We start from the raw sequence: 16037 nt of genomic DNA, 5'->3' as shown, positions 1-16037 counted from the left end.
TGTGGTGTATGACCTTATGATTCCTTCTGCTTAGAAAGGCCTGGGGCTTCTATCTCGTAAGCCCTGGCTCCCTGCATTCTGAATGACATTGGGCTTTGGAGCAGTAGCGTAGTAGAGTAGGGCTTGCAGGTTTCTGAATGGCAAGGACAACAATGTCCTATTATCACCTCTCTCCAAAGTACCTGCTCCCTCTGAGCTTAGTCACAATGCTCACAGTACCTGGGATGGTAGTAGATTTCCCCAGGAATAAGCTATGGTTGAAAGCTACCTCTGTTGTACTGCAAAGCATTTAGTGATTTGGCTTTGAGTAGGCCATTAAGAGCTGCAGAAGTTGCACAGAGCAACAGCAACCATATGGAGATCTTTTGGAACTGAGCGCCTACCTGTGTAGTGGATCACAAATCCTGTGTTGCTGACGGAGGCGTCACTCCGGAAGGCCAGGAAGAGGTTATTGCTGCTGCTTTCAATCCTTTCCGGTAACTGAGTGTCATAGAAACTCCCAATCAGGGGGCTAAGGGAACTGGGACCATCATAGATGTGCAAAAAATCATAGCCTGGTTCCAGATTGAAGCTGACAGAGAAGGAGGAGGAGGAGACAAAGTGAGATTTTTCTGCCAGTCCACCTTCCCTTTCCATGCCTGTGTGTTAAGTGTTTGCAATACATGGTGAAGGTACAATTGGATGGGGCCCTGCCTGCCTCCCACCCTGAAGTTTTGATGCCCTTCAAGTCTACTGATTGCTCCTCAACGTACACAGCAAAGCGCTTGCATTTAACTTTCCTATCAAGGCTCAGGGGTGGTGACATCACCAGCTTGCATGGGTGGAACTTTGTGCAAGAGGATTTTGACCAACAGAAGGAAATTTTCTCATCCTCCAGACAGATAAGGAAAAAAAGTACTGCAAGCTACGCATGTTCTGCAGCCTGAACAAAGTCCAGGAAAAGAAGAACATCAGATCACCAAAACTTTTCTAACAGATAACTGCATCATCCAAAACTTGGAAAAGTTTAAGAATAAAGCTCCCAGATTCCTTCAACCAACACATCTACTGGATTATAGGGGTTGTAAGTCCACACAAACAAGCTTTTGTTATAATCCAGGGAGAATTCTTGATGGGAAGAATTTGCCCATTGACGAGTGAAAAGAAGGCAAAAGTGAATTCTTCAAAACAAAAGCAGTCACTTCTTGAGGTTTTACATCTCGGGACCATTCTTCCCTCCCCACATTCCCATTACCTTTTAGAAACGGAAGTGAAAGGCTTACATCTGAAACACCAGGGCAATGACGTAATCAGGAGAGACCGTCAGCTTCCAGTCACACTCCTTTCCTGGTGGATAAGGTTCTGGGTAGTTTGGTGACAAGATGACCCCAGATGGCCCAGTAAGGATCCCACCGCAGGGAGCTGAAAGAGAAGGGAAAGTGGAGAAGGAGGACGTATGCCTGAGGTTTGCCCTTCACAGTCTCTTCGCAGACACAACTGAAATGCACCTGTTTCTGGGACTGGATAACCATACGTGGCCTCAGAAAAATGGCTTCAACTAGACCTTGGAACTGCTCATACTCAAACTGCCAGTCCCAGATATCTCCCAGCTGCCCAGAATCGCAACCCTTTTCAAGCTGTGCTATTATCTGACAACTTTAGGGATTGTGTGGCTGACAATGGGATCTATAGGTATATGTAATGTGTACAACATGATGATAGGAAGTGCTCCTCAAGGAAGCAGTCTTGATGGCTGATCCCTCTAGATGTGCCATTAGAGCTTTTTTTGGATTCCATCTCCCAGAATTCTCCAGGCAGAATTCTGGGAACTCCAACCCACAGCCCCACACCTTACAGATGCCGGTACGTATTTCACTCACCTGGCACAGGGCCTGTCTCAGAGACCTCTTTCTTTAACAACAGGAAGTAGGCCTCCATGTCTTGGGCCTCTTTCCTGTTGTTAACGAACAAAAACAGAAGCTGCTGCAGTATTGCCTGGGAGTTGTAGTCTCACTGCCCTTCGAGCTCCCAAAGAACTACAATGTCCAGAAAGCAAAAATTCAAAAAAAAATTCTTCCTTCCTTTTGTCCCCCTCCATCGGGAAGGGGCCATTGTAAGCCAATTTCTGTAGGGAAGAAAGAAGCAGAGACGTGGCTGTGCTCATAATGGAACACATCCAGTTGCTCGGGTCTCTCCAATAGTAGTGACCGAACAACACTGCCCACGTCTTTCACATCATGTAGAATTCAAGGTACTTGAAAGGTGCATCAGTGTTTTTAGTCAAATGATGTGGACTGCTTTTCCTTACTTCCTGAGATATAGTTTCAACCAGTTTGCTCTTCTTTGGGAAATATATAAGGAGTGCCTGAATGCTAGAGTTATGCATGGATTAATCCTCTCCTATGTGATAGGGTTTCCTAATAAGAGCCCTTCCCAGTTTTACTGTCTTGCCCAAATGAAATCCAGACAATCGAAGTAAGCTCTGTAAATGGGAGAGGATGTCTGGGGATGATGGAAATGCAGGAGAGTAGCTTAGCACTTTTCCCCTTTAAGAGCTCACACATGATCTGGCCTGGGAGCACATTTCCCAAACCATTTGCTAGCTCTCAGTAGGGTCTCTGACCAGCTGGCAAGCTGGCAAGTTATGAAGTCAGTCGTTCAAGAAAGCGGAATCTCCCAAACTGTCCTCCACGGAAAGCAGAAAGAGCCAGTGAGGGAGAAAACACTTTATTTTAAGTGCATACTTTTAAGTTAGGTTTAGAAAGAAAGGAAATTAATTAATTTCTGTTGCCTAGGATCACATTTTACAAACACCAATTAAGTACAAGGAGATGGCATTGACAGCGAACATTGAATTATGCAATTTGCACAAAATGTGCAATGCGTGCAAATTGTACAAAACTACGAGAAATTTTGCTTCCTCTCATGGCCTCATAAGAACCGTTATATGGTTTATTTACATCTTATCATTCAGTTCAGTCTTCTCTGCCTGCTCTGCATGGGTGCCCCTGTGTGCCCTGTTTCTCAAGAGAAAATGGCTTTAAAGTATGTTCAGTGCAAATTTCAATAGGAAAAACCCCCACTCCCTCTCTTGCTGTTGGGTTCAAGTGAGGAATCTCAGAGAGGTTTCAAATTCCTAAGAGTCTTGTAGAACTGAGGCAACCTAAATTGCTGGGAATAAGAGCCTTTGCAAATACTCTTCACACCCATGTTCCAGAGCAATACATTTGGTAATAGCAAATCCATCCTTGGGGCTCAGCTTCTTTCTTTCCTCCTAGATCTCAGGAGGTTGACTGCAATGACTCCACAATCTTGAGTGGATTGAGTTAAACATCTGTACCTATACAGGTGGGAGGGTCAGGCTGCCAGAAAAACCTGTTCTCAATCTGCACACAGTTGATCTTGGCTTCCCCTTGCAGGACATAACCGGGATCACACTGGAAAACAATGGAGTCCCCGGCTTCTTTGCTGTCGCCACTACGGCTTCCATTCTGTGGAATGCCTGGATCATTGCAGGAGGTGGCTGTGGACACTAGAAACAGAAACCAAGGAGGAAAAGTGAACGAAGGCAACAGCAGGTTCCATATCTCATCAGCATCACAAGGATTCTAGGCCTCAAACGCACAAGTGGCAATCTAAAGCCGGGAAGCAGCCTAAATTCAAGCTTGTTTTTCATGATAAAACCTCTCACAAAGTAACTTACAGAGTGCTTTACAAAAACAACAACAGCAGCAACAAATTAAACCATGAACATGTGAAGCAATGTACAATATATAAACTATTAAAATAACAAATACAACTCATAGACATAACTGTAGTGTTTTAGAATTTTAACCAAAGGCAAAACAAGCAAGCAAGTAAGCCAAAAAACACAAAAAAACTAAACCTACACATTTTATCAGATGCAATTCTGCTGAAGATAAATGAAGTGGGAAATACGTAAGGAAATCAACACATTTCATGATGAAGTGAACTGAGATGCATCTTGCAGCAGGAGAAAAAAAGACCCAATAGCCTTCTGGTTTCCCATTCCAGAGCCACCACAGCTTGGCCATTGATCTCACAGGGTGGCGCTTGCTCTCTAGATTTATTTATTTCCTGGTGGCGGGTGTCCAGGTTATTGGAAAATGTATATACAGGCGTTGTGCTTCGTTGCCTTTTCGTTTAGCGATGACAGTTCAAACACATTATATTCATGCTACCCCAATCCAACATTTCTGGACCGTGACTCCCAAACAAACAAACGGGTGGATCAGAACGTCTGCCGTCCATTGGTGTTTGCTATTCCCAAACATTGTCATATACAATTCTCAGTTCAAAACATGTTTGTTTGTTTAATTTGTGTCCCACTCCCATTAGTGTTACAGCACCGCACTATTTCAATATATGTTAACGATGTGTGTGTGTTTGAAGACATACAGGAAGGAAGGGATGTGTTCTGAGTACCTGAAGGAAAGGCCCTCTACCTACATATATATCTTCCCAAGGGCAATTAACTTTTCTCTGGGCCTGGGTCCCCATCACATGGAGATGCAGGAGAAGGTCTTCTCTTCTTCATTTGTGGAATTCCCATTTTGTAGCATTTCAAGCAGTACCAATACTGACATTGTTTTATCAACAAATTAGACCCTGACTCCTAACTAATTTGTGCAACTCTGACATAGTGTACGCTATTGTTGTTATGTGCTGTCACATTGCCTCTGATTTATCATGCCTATGACTTATTGACATCCAAAATGTCCTATCATTAACAGCCGTGTTCAGCTCTTTCAAACGCAAGGCTGTGACTTCCTTTATTGACTCAATCCATCTTATGTTTGATATTTCTTTCCTTTCCTTCTGCCTTCTATAACATTATTGTCTGTGGACATGGTTTTAAACTATTTTAGAATTTGTTTCCTATTATTTTAAACTGCTTTCTTGCCTGTAGTTCATTTAGAGATCTTTCTGTATAGGATGGAATATAAATATTTTATTAATAAATAAGTAAACAAATCTTTTGTTAAAAACTTTAAAAATCGGCTTTTAAAATATGTGCTTTTAAATGTTCTGAATGCCAATCGGCCATAGTAGCTGTCCTGTCCCAAGCTTCTCAATTATATGCAATTCAATTCCGTGTTGCTCCTCAGCCTTTTGGCTAAGATCAAGGATAATGTGTACGTGTAATTCAGAGTGCTGGTTTCCTAAGGAGTTTGCTGAATCATGACAAGGGTGAGAAATGGGCGTTCTGCAGCCAGCTATCTAGAACTGTGACATCTGAAGATCTCTATGAGATGAGACTAGGCGCCCTCTCCCCATTGTGACCTTCTCCATCCCTCCGCACCTCCAGACAGACATCGGTTGAAATCCACGAGTATGTCGCAACTAAAGTCGGGCTAATGAATCAGTTTGGTGAGTCAACACTTTATATAAGTCCCACCAATTCAATGGGCCTGCTCTGATAGAAAGCTACTAATGGGCTTCAGCTAATGTGTCTTGTTAGACCTACCTGAAAACTGAATGGCAAAGCCTTGCTTGCTGGTAAAGAAATCAGTGTTGAACTGGAGGACTACTGAGCTGAAGGTGCTGTGGACATCGCTGGGCAAGATGGAACCACTCACTTCCTTCAGGAGGATCCCTTTCTCGACCGGCCCGTCCCAGATCCTCAGAACATCATGGAACTCTTCTGTGTGGAAGACCATGAAATGGAGCCTGCGTTGGGGGCGGGGAGGGAAGATGGTAATAATAATAATAATAATAATAATAATAATAATAATAATAATAATAATAATAATAATAATAATAATAATAATAATAATAATAATAATAATAATAATAATAATAATAATAATAATAATAATAATAATAATAATAATAATAATAATAATAATGTTCTATCAAGTCTATTTCAACTTATGGCAACCCTTTCTAGGGTTTCCTAGGTAGATTGTTTCCGATTCTCTTCTTCTGGTGGCACCAGAAGAATTCAGTTGAGAATTCAGAAAAATTTGCACAATTCTGAAGAGCACAGAACGGTCAGATTTACTCTTCCCTAATGAGGGCTGCATCTCACTCTATGAAAGCTTATGCCAAAGAAAAGTTAATAACCTTAACATTATTTGTTGTTTTTGCTGCAGCAGACTAATAAAACTACCCATGGAAAAAAAATGTAAAAAAGTAATTACTCTATTAAGTTATGTGCTGTTAAATCATGTTTGACTTATAGCAACCTAAAAGGGTTTTCAGGGTTGATGAGATATTTAAAGAGTGGTCTCAGCAGTGCCATCCCTCAATGAGTTTCCATGACTGAGCAGAGACTCAAAGCAAGTTCTTTTGAGTCCTAGTCTATCACTCTGTCTACTACACCACACTGGCTCTAATAAAAATAACTGTATGCTGTCAAGTCGATTCTGAATTATGGCAACCCTTTCCAAAGTTTTCAAGATACAGAGTACTCAGAAGTGGTCTACTATTCCCTTCTTCTTCAGGCCTTCCTGGGACTGTGCAGCTTGATCAAGGCTACACAGGCTGGTTTTTCTCTTCCAACTCTTGACCTCTAGCTCTGCATCCAGGTGCCCAACGGACTGCTAGGCACGATCTCTTTGACCCTTTCTTCAGTTCCCCCATACAGCCTGCTGACGTGTCGACTCTAAGGGATCAGAAGCAAGGCTGTTTTTCCATGGTAGATGTTCCTCTCCACAAGAGAAAGTTTTTGTTGATTGCGTGGAGCTTAGATAATTCTTAGTGGTTTCAGAAATAAATACTTCATCCCTCTTCAGGCATAGGAATAAGTTACATATCACTCATAATAAATTCTCTCTTCAGACATTTTTGTGCTTCTATTCTCCTGTTTCTGAGTAGAAAAGTCAATCAGCCAAGCTGATACTATTTTAGATGACTATTTATATTTAACTAGATTAGATTTTGGTTCCCCCCCCCTTAATTTATTATCTATTGTTGATCTTGTTGTCCGTTTATACATTATGTGTTTGAATATTTTCTTTTACTGCAAACTGCCCTGAATAGTGATTGTCACTAAATAGGGTGGAATAAACAAACAAACAAACATCAAATAAACAAACATTTCATATACAGGAACATTAGTCCTCCTAAAATATAAAAACTTGTAACCATACAAAGTGCAATTAAAGAAAGATATTACAGCTACATTCTAAAATATAAAATCTAAAGAATATAATTTATAACCTTAAGCGACTGTTACTTTGACACACAAAAGGAAGTTTTAAAATGAAAGTCTTTCACCCAAAGAATTACGCCAGCATAAGAATAATGGGTTGTAGCCCATGATGCCTATTTCTCCATTCTTTCTCTTTCTCTGCCTTGAAATGGACTGTATCTGTATGGTTTTCTTCTGTCAAAAAATCTATTTGCAGTACTAGCTTAGATCTGTCAGCATCATACTGTTGTTGACACTATGATGCTTTGGTAGCAGCAACCTCTCTTCTGCAATACTTGCTGTTAATAAAAATATCCCTACCTTGCCTGCCTGAGAACATTATCTGGCCTTGGCTGGTGTCCTCCTGTACTAGCAGATGCATTGTTATCAGAGACTTTAATCATTTCCCTTTTTTTTTGAAGTGATAGTTTCTTATATATGAAATGTAGATCAAATAAATCCATATACAATAGTATCAGCTTATTTGATTGACTTTTCCACTCAGAAATAGGAGAACAGAAGCACAAAATGTCTACTTCACCATGAGTGATATAAAACTTATTTCTGTGTCCAGCACAGGGAAGAAATATTCTTACAATGATACCTGGATGAATATTTCTATCTGAAAGTGCTAAAAATTATCTATTTGAGTTTCCTGCAAGCAACAAAAACCTTCTTTTGTAAAGAGAAATGTCTGTCATGGAAGATCAGCCTTTCTTTTGATCCCTCAGAGTTCATATGTTAGCAGCCTGTATGGGGGGAATGAGGAAGGGGTTAAGGAAATGTTGGTGAACCTCTGACATTGCAGCCAGCTAAGACTGCCTCACTCCCCCTCCCCAATCTTGAGATCTGTCATTCAGTGTAATTGTAGGCATTCTTCAGTCTCGAAAGACTATGGTAGCGTGCTCTGTATGGAGGACTTGGAACAGCGTCTAGTGTGGCTGATGAGGCCAATTCGAGAGTTACAATCTCTTCCACACTGAAGACAAATCCAATCTGTCCCCTGTCCAGCTCCCTGGTTTTGCTTCCTTTGTGACTTCCTCTTTGCCTCGGCCTGCTGGACAAGGGTCTCTTCAAATTGGGAGAGACCGTGATGTACCGCCTGCCTCCAGGCTGAACGATCAGATGTCAGAGTTTCCCATCTGTTGAGGTCTATTCCTAAGGCCTTCAGATCCCGCTTGCAGATATCCTTGTATCGCAGCTGTGGTCTCCCTCTGGGGCGCTTTCCCTGCACTAATTCTCCATATAGGAGATCCTTTGGAATCCGACCATCAGCCATTCTCACAATGTGCCCAAGCCAGTGTAGACGTCATTCAGTGAGGGTTCTGAAAATACAGTGGTGCCTTGCAAGACGAATGCCTCGCGGGATGAAAAACCCGCAAGACAATTGGTTTTTGTGATAGCTATGGTGCCTTGCAAGATGGTTTCTTCTATGGCCATGCTTCACAAGATGGTTTTTTTTTTCCAAGACCGATGCCTCACAAGACGAATAAATTTCATTCGTCTTGCGAGGTTCCCATAGGGAACCTCACAAGATGATTTTTTTGCAGGACATTGATTCTCGCGAAACAAATTACATTCATCTTGTGAGGCACCACTGTAATCTGTTAAATATCCCTCCCACCTCCAAGTTCACAACTGTTTTCATAGTTCCTATGGAACATGCAAGCCTATGGGATAAAACATTATTATGGGAAATTTTAAAAATAGCATAGCTAGAGAAATGAGATTTCTCTCTCTCTTTTTTTTTTAATGAAAAAGGAGGCATAACTGGACTGGCACAAAAAGATTCAGTTCAAACAGAGTCTTCAATTCAAATAGAGGCTTTAAGGCCAAGTCGGGAAGGAGGCTGTCAAAGTGAAAAGCAGTGAAGTTTTGTTTAAAAAAGTTTTCTCTGAACTTGAAGATGAATTGAACAGATACTTCTATTTTCTTTAGAATTGACCTTCTTTCCCCCTTGTTAGGTGGCGGCAATAGTGTGATGCTTTTAATATTTTAATTCCATCTTTGAAAGAATGGGTGCTATGGAAATGCATTATATATACCAAACAACCACACTGTTATTAATTGGCTGTTCTTCCAAGTGAGCAAACACACCCAGCTCCACACAAGTTTGGATACAACAAAGACTTAATGCAAAGTCACACAGTTGTCAAGAACTGTGTTTACCTTATGCCAGTGAAGCACAAGTTCTGGTACTCCAAAGCAAAACTATTATTAATGTGCACCCCCCAAAGAGAGATCTCTCTGCTGGTGGCGGCCTCGTGGGAGCAGAACTAGCTGGAGTCTTTTAGGTATGTACCTACAAAGGAGTTCATCATGATTGGCAAGTGGCATTCACTTCCATAAGATGTCGTGGTGGCTGCCAAGTTGGACAGCTTCCAATAGGGATTTGATGGATTTGTAGAGATTGTGGACATTCATGGCTGCTGTTGGATGGCGACATCAGAGACAGTGTGACTCGGTATAGCAATTTCTGGGGGGTGCATTCACATTCATGTCCCGTTGCCAGGCTTCCCAACTGGATCTGGTTGAGCCGAGTAGAAACAGACTGCTGACTAGGTGGGGCTTTTGTCTGGTCCAGCATGTCCCATCTTATCTTCTTAATTGTGGTATTTAATTCAATGGAACCATGTTTTCAGACAGCACTAAGAATGATTTTATATTCTTCCATTTGATCTCTTCCTGTAAACCTTGGCTGGAGCATTGAGCCTTGCTGGAAGCAGGCAATGACCCCAGCATGGTGGTTGCTTATGCAGATACGCTTCCGACTGGTGCCTGCTTAGGAGGCCCAGATTTGAACCATGGTGTGAGCATCTCAAGCAAAAGGGAGGACAAGAGCAAGGCTGTATCGCATTCCACATCTTAGTTACAGAGACAAAAGGAGACCAAATTGACCCCAATAAAACCAGTCTGCCGTTAACTAACACAAGAGGGACCGGTTGCAACTAGCCTGCCCAACTCTAATTGATCTGCTAGATGAGAAGACGGAGGAGAAGAGAAAGAAGAATTTCAGTTGATTAATTTGCTGATTAGAAAGCTCTGTGCCCTACTTTTCAACCTTCACCTGCTGACGCAAAACAGTAAACACTGCAGAGTAAATTTATGCAGAGTAAGAGAAATCATGCAAATGTGTTCACTTTGCATAATCACACAGGTTGCAAAACCCAGCTCTTCCTGTCAGAAAATTTAGCTTTTTTTTAGCATCAGCTTTTCATGCATTTCTCTATTTACCATTGCAGAATCTGCGTACACACACTTGCACAGCCTCTCTGTGTACATTGACATCAGACTCGGTAGAGGGGTTGGGGTGGAGAATCTGTTTAATTTGGGAGTGGTGATGCCACTGCCTCTCCCATCCCACACATCCCTTTGTTTCAGTGAACTTACCCTATGGTGCACCCAGGCTCTGCCTCAATTGTCCAGACACAGTTGAGGTTATGGTCATAAGGTGTTGGGTATCCTGGAGACAAGACCCTTCCTGAAGTTTCACTTTTAATACTGCCTCCACACTCCGCTGAAAGAAACAACACTGTGATGGAACATCAAGCAAGAATGGCAGTCCCCATCCCATAAAGTGTTAAGTCATCCACCCATGCCACCAAAGCCATATTTAGATCTTTTTTAAAAAATGGTACTGTGAAGATGCTGATGCCCACTCTGTTCATAAAGAAACAAATACTTTATAACAATTTCAACAACACTGGCCAAGGTTCAAATACTATACTTTGCTCTGAAATCTTATCAGAATCTTCTACTTCCCTTCCCACTGCAAGTTTGCCTAGTGCTATAAAGTTGCTCCAGAGCATTTCTCAGCTCCCCCGGTAGCACTTTAGGGTGTGTGAAGGGCTGGAGGATTGACGGGGCTGCCAGTTCTGTGGAAAGTAGAGGGATCCAACAGATGTACAGCACCACAGCTTGACCAAGGCTGCTGCTAATATATTCCATTTGACACATGGATCAATGTGCATGTTTGTACACACACACACACACACAACACATACACACACACACACACACAAACATCTGTGTTAGGTTCTAACTCCTTACTAGGTAAAATCCTGAAAACATATTGGGAAACCAGACACTTTCACATGGATGATTGTATCTAACTCATTAAAGCAAAATATTGTAGCAAAAAGAGAGCTTGATTTGTATCCACACAGGATACTAAAAGAGACAAACAACGTCTTTCTTATTGATTACTTATTTAACTTGAAAGTTATTGGAAAAGGGGCAGGATGAAAACTGAAAGGGAAACACTAGCAATTAAAAATGACGACCGGCATTTAAAACTGGATTGGTTGAAGCAAAACAGTAACTAAATCTTCTACACAAGAACTGGTGTCGATCAATTCAACATTTTCAGAGCTGCTGCCCACCTTCTAATTAACTCTCTCTACTCAGAGTAGTCTTTAGATTGATTAGCCAGAAATCACTTGTTAATTCCCATTGGAGTAGACCCGCTGAGTCCCTGGGACTTGGTTAAGTCAAAACTTACGTAGGTTTCATTGATTCAATGGATTTACTCCAGTTGAGTCTAATAATTGGGCTTAAATCAAATTGTAAGTCTTAAGTAGATCCAATAAACCAATTGATGAACAGTATGACAGCACATATCTAAATCACATTGATTTAGATAGTTGGGAGTAGCAACTGGATTTAGGTCATGGATTTAGTTCCCTTTGACCCAAATATGAACTGGGAAAAACAGTTACGGAGCACAGGATAATTGAAGTCAGCAACTTAAGCTGCAGGAGCTACAAACCAAAGTCCTTGCAGTGTTGACAGAACAAATATATTAAGGCTCAGAGACATTCAAGGCAACGGAGACTTGTAATGCCAACTCTGCCTAGGCAGTTAATCCAGGTTTTAGTTGGGATTTTACAGGAGCTCTTGAATGAACCTATGAATATGGGGGAAAGGTTCAGTACCATGGATAGCTCCTGTAAAGTTGCATTTACCACTCATATGAATCTAGAGACACCAGGCGAGGAAAGCGCTCTTTAAGCCTTAAGACAGTTCCCTTTTCTGGATCAATGATTCTCTCAAGGAAAGGCTGCGTAACATCAGTGCTAAAACTTACACAATCGGAGTGATGGTTGTAGAAAAGAAAGGAGTCGTACCTACACAGATGGGGAGTGGCTGATCCCAGGCTCGGCGCTCCCCCGTCAAACAAGCGAGGACCCGGCTCCCACGCAAGGTGTAGCCAGGGTCGCAGTTGAAAGAGACAGAGCTGCCTGCAAAGTGTCCCTCGTCGTGGACTTTGTAACCAAACTGTGGGACACCAGGGTCCTCGCATTTGATCAGCTCAAAACCTGAAAATAGAAGAGAGAGAAAAGAAGCTGGTGGCTTCCAACACTTGTGGCCAGCCTTTGTCTACATTTCAGCAGAGCCTGCTCATGCAGCAACTGTGGATGGAGGATCTTCATACATAGTTACGTCAATGGACCAAAATAAACAAGCACCAACACAATAGGAAGCAATGCAGAGCTGAACAGATATGGACTACAGTCTCAGCCACTTTGTGAACTAGCAGGATTTTCAGCCTAGGCTGCTCGGTGCCTGCCTTCTGTTTTCAAAAATAAACTCCAAGGATTCCCCCTCTCATCACTGCCTCTCTGCTATTTGCACAAGGCTCAGAAAAGATCCTAGGCAACTGGCTGACCATGAACCAAAGGAGATCTTCAACTGGCCCAAGCAATGAGACCTGCCTTTCTAGTAATTAAAAACAACAACACCAAAAGCTTGCAGCTTAGCTGGTTCTAGAAAGGAGGGGCAAACTCCTAAAATATGCATACAGGTTTGTGCTTTGTTAATTTTTTAAAAAAAAGATTAGCATGGAACCCACACACAATGTGGGAAAAGAACAGGGGAAAGGGCAGTGAGAATTTAGGAGTTGTAGTCCAAAAAGACATATTTGAGATGCTGGGAGGAAGTCCATGGAGATGGGGATGGATCGTTCTCTACTTTCCATGCTGGAGACGTCAGTCTACTTTTCTCTAACTCAGTAGCTGAAATACTGATGCCCTAAGTTACATACACTACATAAGGCTGATGACATCATCAACCATAATAACTTTGGGTATTTTTTAAGAAATAAAACTTCTCTGATTTCTGATACCTCCCCCTCAAATGTCCTGGGAGTCCCTTGGGATTCCTTTGTCAGGAAACGGTTCAGGGTTCTGTGATGGGGGGGGGGGGCTTGGAACCTCCAGCTTCAAAAAATACCCACTGCTAGTAAAGTCATCCCAAGGATTATCCCAGGGACCCCATGAGAGCCTCTGGACCTTAAGGGGATGAGGGGGTGAGAGGTGGCATTGGAAATCTTTCATTTCTGAAAGATCACCATGGCTGATGACATCGTCGGCCTTAAATGGCATAAATTACAGTAACAGGATCCAGCCATTAATTCATTAATGTGAATTGTTTTAGTTAATATTCAGCGAATATTATCAAATCAATCAATTACATTATTCATTAGCAGCATCTTAGTGATCCATTGCTTTGAAATTAAAAGACAACTGAAAGCACTAAAAATGGCCAAACCCCTTGTTAAATTGACCCCAGTAACAAATTGATTTAATACGAAATGTTAATCTTTATGCAAACTGTTAATGTTGCTGAGATTAAAATTCATTATGATAATGCGACATTACAAATCATTATAAAAAGTTGTAACAACCTGTTAGTAACAAAGGAATTTTTAATGAAATACTTCCAAGTGCAGGTTTTCATTTACAAAAGCAAAGAGACTGGCATGTATTATATTATTTGTATTATACTCGCATCTGTGAGATGCATGCATTTAAATATCTCCTTTTTGTTGTTGTTGTTGATGTAGAAATACGTTGGGAGGAAGAACCATAAAAACAGTGGTGGAATAAATTTGTTGCCTGGATCATCCTACCTTTCTCACTAGAGTGGTAAATATTTGCTTGTAGCCTGAGCCTATTATTACGTGTCCTGCACTCTGTGTTGATTGAAAACAGATCCTGCCCTTCCTCTGTATGACAGTCTTTCAAGTATTTGAAAAGTGATATCCTCTCTCTTCTCAATCTTCTTTTCTCAAGGCTAAACATGCCCAATTCCTTCAGTCTTTCCTCATAGGGCTTTGTTTCCAGTCCCCTGATCATCCTTGTTGCCCTCCTCTGAACTTGTTCCAACTTGTCAGCATCCTTCTTGAGGTGCAATGTCTTGAACTGGACACCATACTCAAGCTGAGGCATAACCAGTGCTGAATAGAAGGGAACAAGAACCTAGTGGAATTTGGAGACCATACTTCTACTAATGCAGCCTAAAATAGCATTTGTCTTTTTTGCAGCCACATCACACTCTTGGCTCATATTCAGCTTGTGATCTACAATGATTTCAAGATCCTTCTCGCACGTAGTATTGGTGAGCTGGGTGACCCCCATCTTGTAACTGTGCATTTGGTTTCTTTTTCCTAGGTGAAGTACCTTGCATTTATCCCTGTTGAATTTCATTCTGTTGTTTTAAGCCCAGTGCTGAAGCCTATCCAAAACATTTCGAATTTTGTTTTCCTGAGTATTAGCTATTCCAGTCAGAGGGACTGGTCTACTCTACAAGATCTTGTGGGCAGATGAAAACTGGCCATTGTGCTCATCACAGTTGTTCCCCCCCCCCCATGATGCTTATTATAATGCTTTTCTTATATTGTATTGTATTTCCTTACTAGAAAACTGCAGCTCAAAGCCTTGACTTGTGCCGTTGCCATCTGTGATGAATTCAAGCCACATGGTGCTGGATGTGCTGTTGATGCTCAGACCCAACATGTCTGTTTGGCTGAAGGAGCCCAGGAGACGGGCAGAGTTGTTGTTACCATCAAAGATCTGGAAAGAGGAGGAAACATTACATACGGGAGAAGGGTTTTCCCCAGACTTCCCCCCCCCAACATTTTTGATCAGTACATAAAATCCATATACAAAATATACATTATCCATAAAATAGATGGTAGTTGGGGTTATACTGGGAAGGCTTGCAGAAAAATGAATAGCTTCAAAAAAATACAGAAAAGCAAAAATATTTGGAGCATGTACAATAGAGAAGAGTATTCCAGAAAGTGAATGCCATCACTGAGTCATGGCTTTCTATTAAAACTTTATTTTATTAACTGAAATAATCACTGCGTTAAAAGCTGCAGCCTTATTAATGACTCATGACAAGGTCAGGCTGTCACTCACTGCTCTTTTTGTTTCTACAATGTCTCGTTACTCACTGCTATTACTCTTCTCTCCTTTTTGTTTGTGGGAAGATATAATGTCCCATTTTTTCTAGCAATAATCTGGATTGAGAGGCTGAGAAGTTAACAGAGGAGGCGTCTAGCCCAGAATCCGTCCCCGAGCCTGTGAAGATAGACCTGGCCAGCCCTGACATCCCCAAAGCCCACAACAACCTTGCCTGTTCTTGGGCTTTGCTCCAGAGCTAGGGCAGCCCCGTATTCTCCTAGCAGTCCAGAAGCCAGTAAGCCCAGGCCAGCTGCCTGCTTGACAGGAGCTCCTAGAGAAGTGGCTTCAGATCAGGAAGTTGCTCGTTTGCGAGATGGGAAAGGGTGGTTCCTGGAGGGAGCCATTATCATCCAAAACCTTGGAGCGACAGGGCTAGTGGGAGCTATCCATAGTGCTGAATATCCTGGCTGCTTTGGTGACTCAGCACTTTGCTTTAACAACAGCACTTTGCTTAGAACTGCAGAGCTGCAAGGGACCCTATGGAAGATCTGAGTCCAGTCCTTGTCAAGAAGGCACCGTGGGGGAACCAAACTCACAACTTCTGGCAGCACAGCCAGAGACCTAAACCACTGAGCTATCCAGCAGGGAGGGGAAAGATGGGGGAAAAAAATTCCAGGAGGGTCATTTTTGTAAAAACTTAAAAGGGATCATCT

At 42.0% G+C, this 16037-nt stretch overlaps 1 protein-coding gene across 4 annotated transcripts in view; it reads right to left on the bottom strand.

Moving 5' to 3' along the window:
• Positions 1-16037, bottom strand: part of CSMD2 (CUB and Sushi multiple domains 2) — a 533934-nt gene that overhangs the window by 111481 nt on the left and 406416 nt on the right. For all 4 annotated transcript variants that reach the window (XM_078379919.1, XM_078379918.1, XM_020800093.3 and 1 more), the window contains 7 exons: positions 14832-14988; positions 12262-12453; positions 10526-10652; positions 5468-5670; positions 3320-3511; positions 1263-1401; positions 384-571 (listed from right to left, as the gene is read on the bottom strand). In XM_078379919.1, coding sequence (XP_078236045.1) covers positions 384-571; positions 1263-1401; positions 3320-3511; positions 5468-5670; positions 10526-10652; positions 12262-12453; positions 14832-14988 — 1198 coding nt within the window. The remainder of the gene's footprint in view (positions 1-383; positions 572-1262; positions 1402-3319; positions 3512-5467; positions 5671-10525; positions 10653-12261; positions 12454-14831; positions 14989-16037) is intronic.

The sequence above is a fragment of the Pogona vitticeps genome, chromosome 9 (genome assembly GCF_051106095.1).
Source record: "Pogona vitticeps strain Pit_001003342236 chromosome 9, PviZW2.1, whole genome shotgun sequence".
In the NCBI taxonomy this organism is placed as follows: Eukaryota; Metazoa; Chordata; class Lepidosauria; order Squamata; family Agamidae; genus Pogona; species Pogona vitticeps.
The sequence above is the reverse complement of the archived record's forward strand: the minus strand, read 5'-3'. Positions and strand labels throughout refer to the sequence as shown.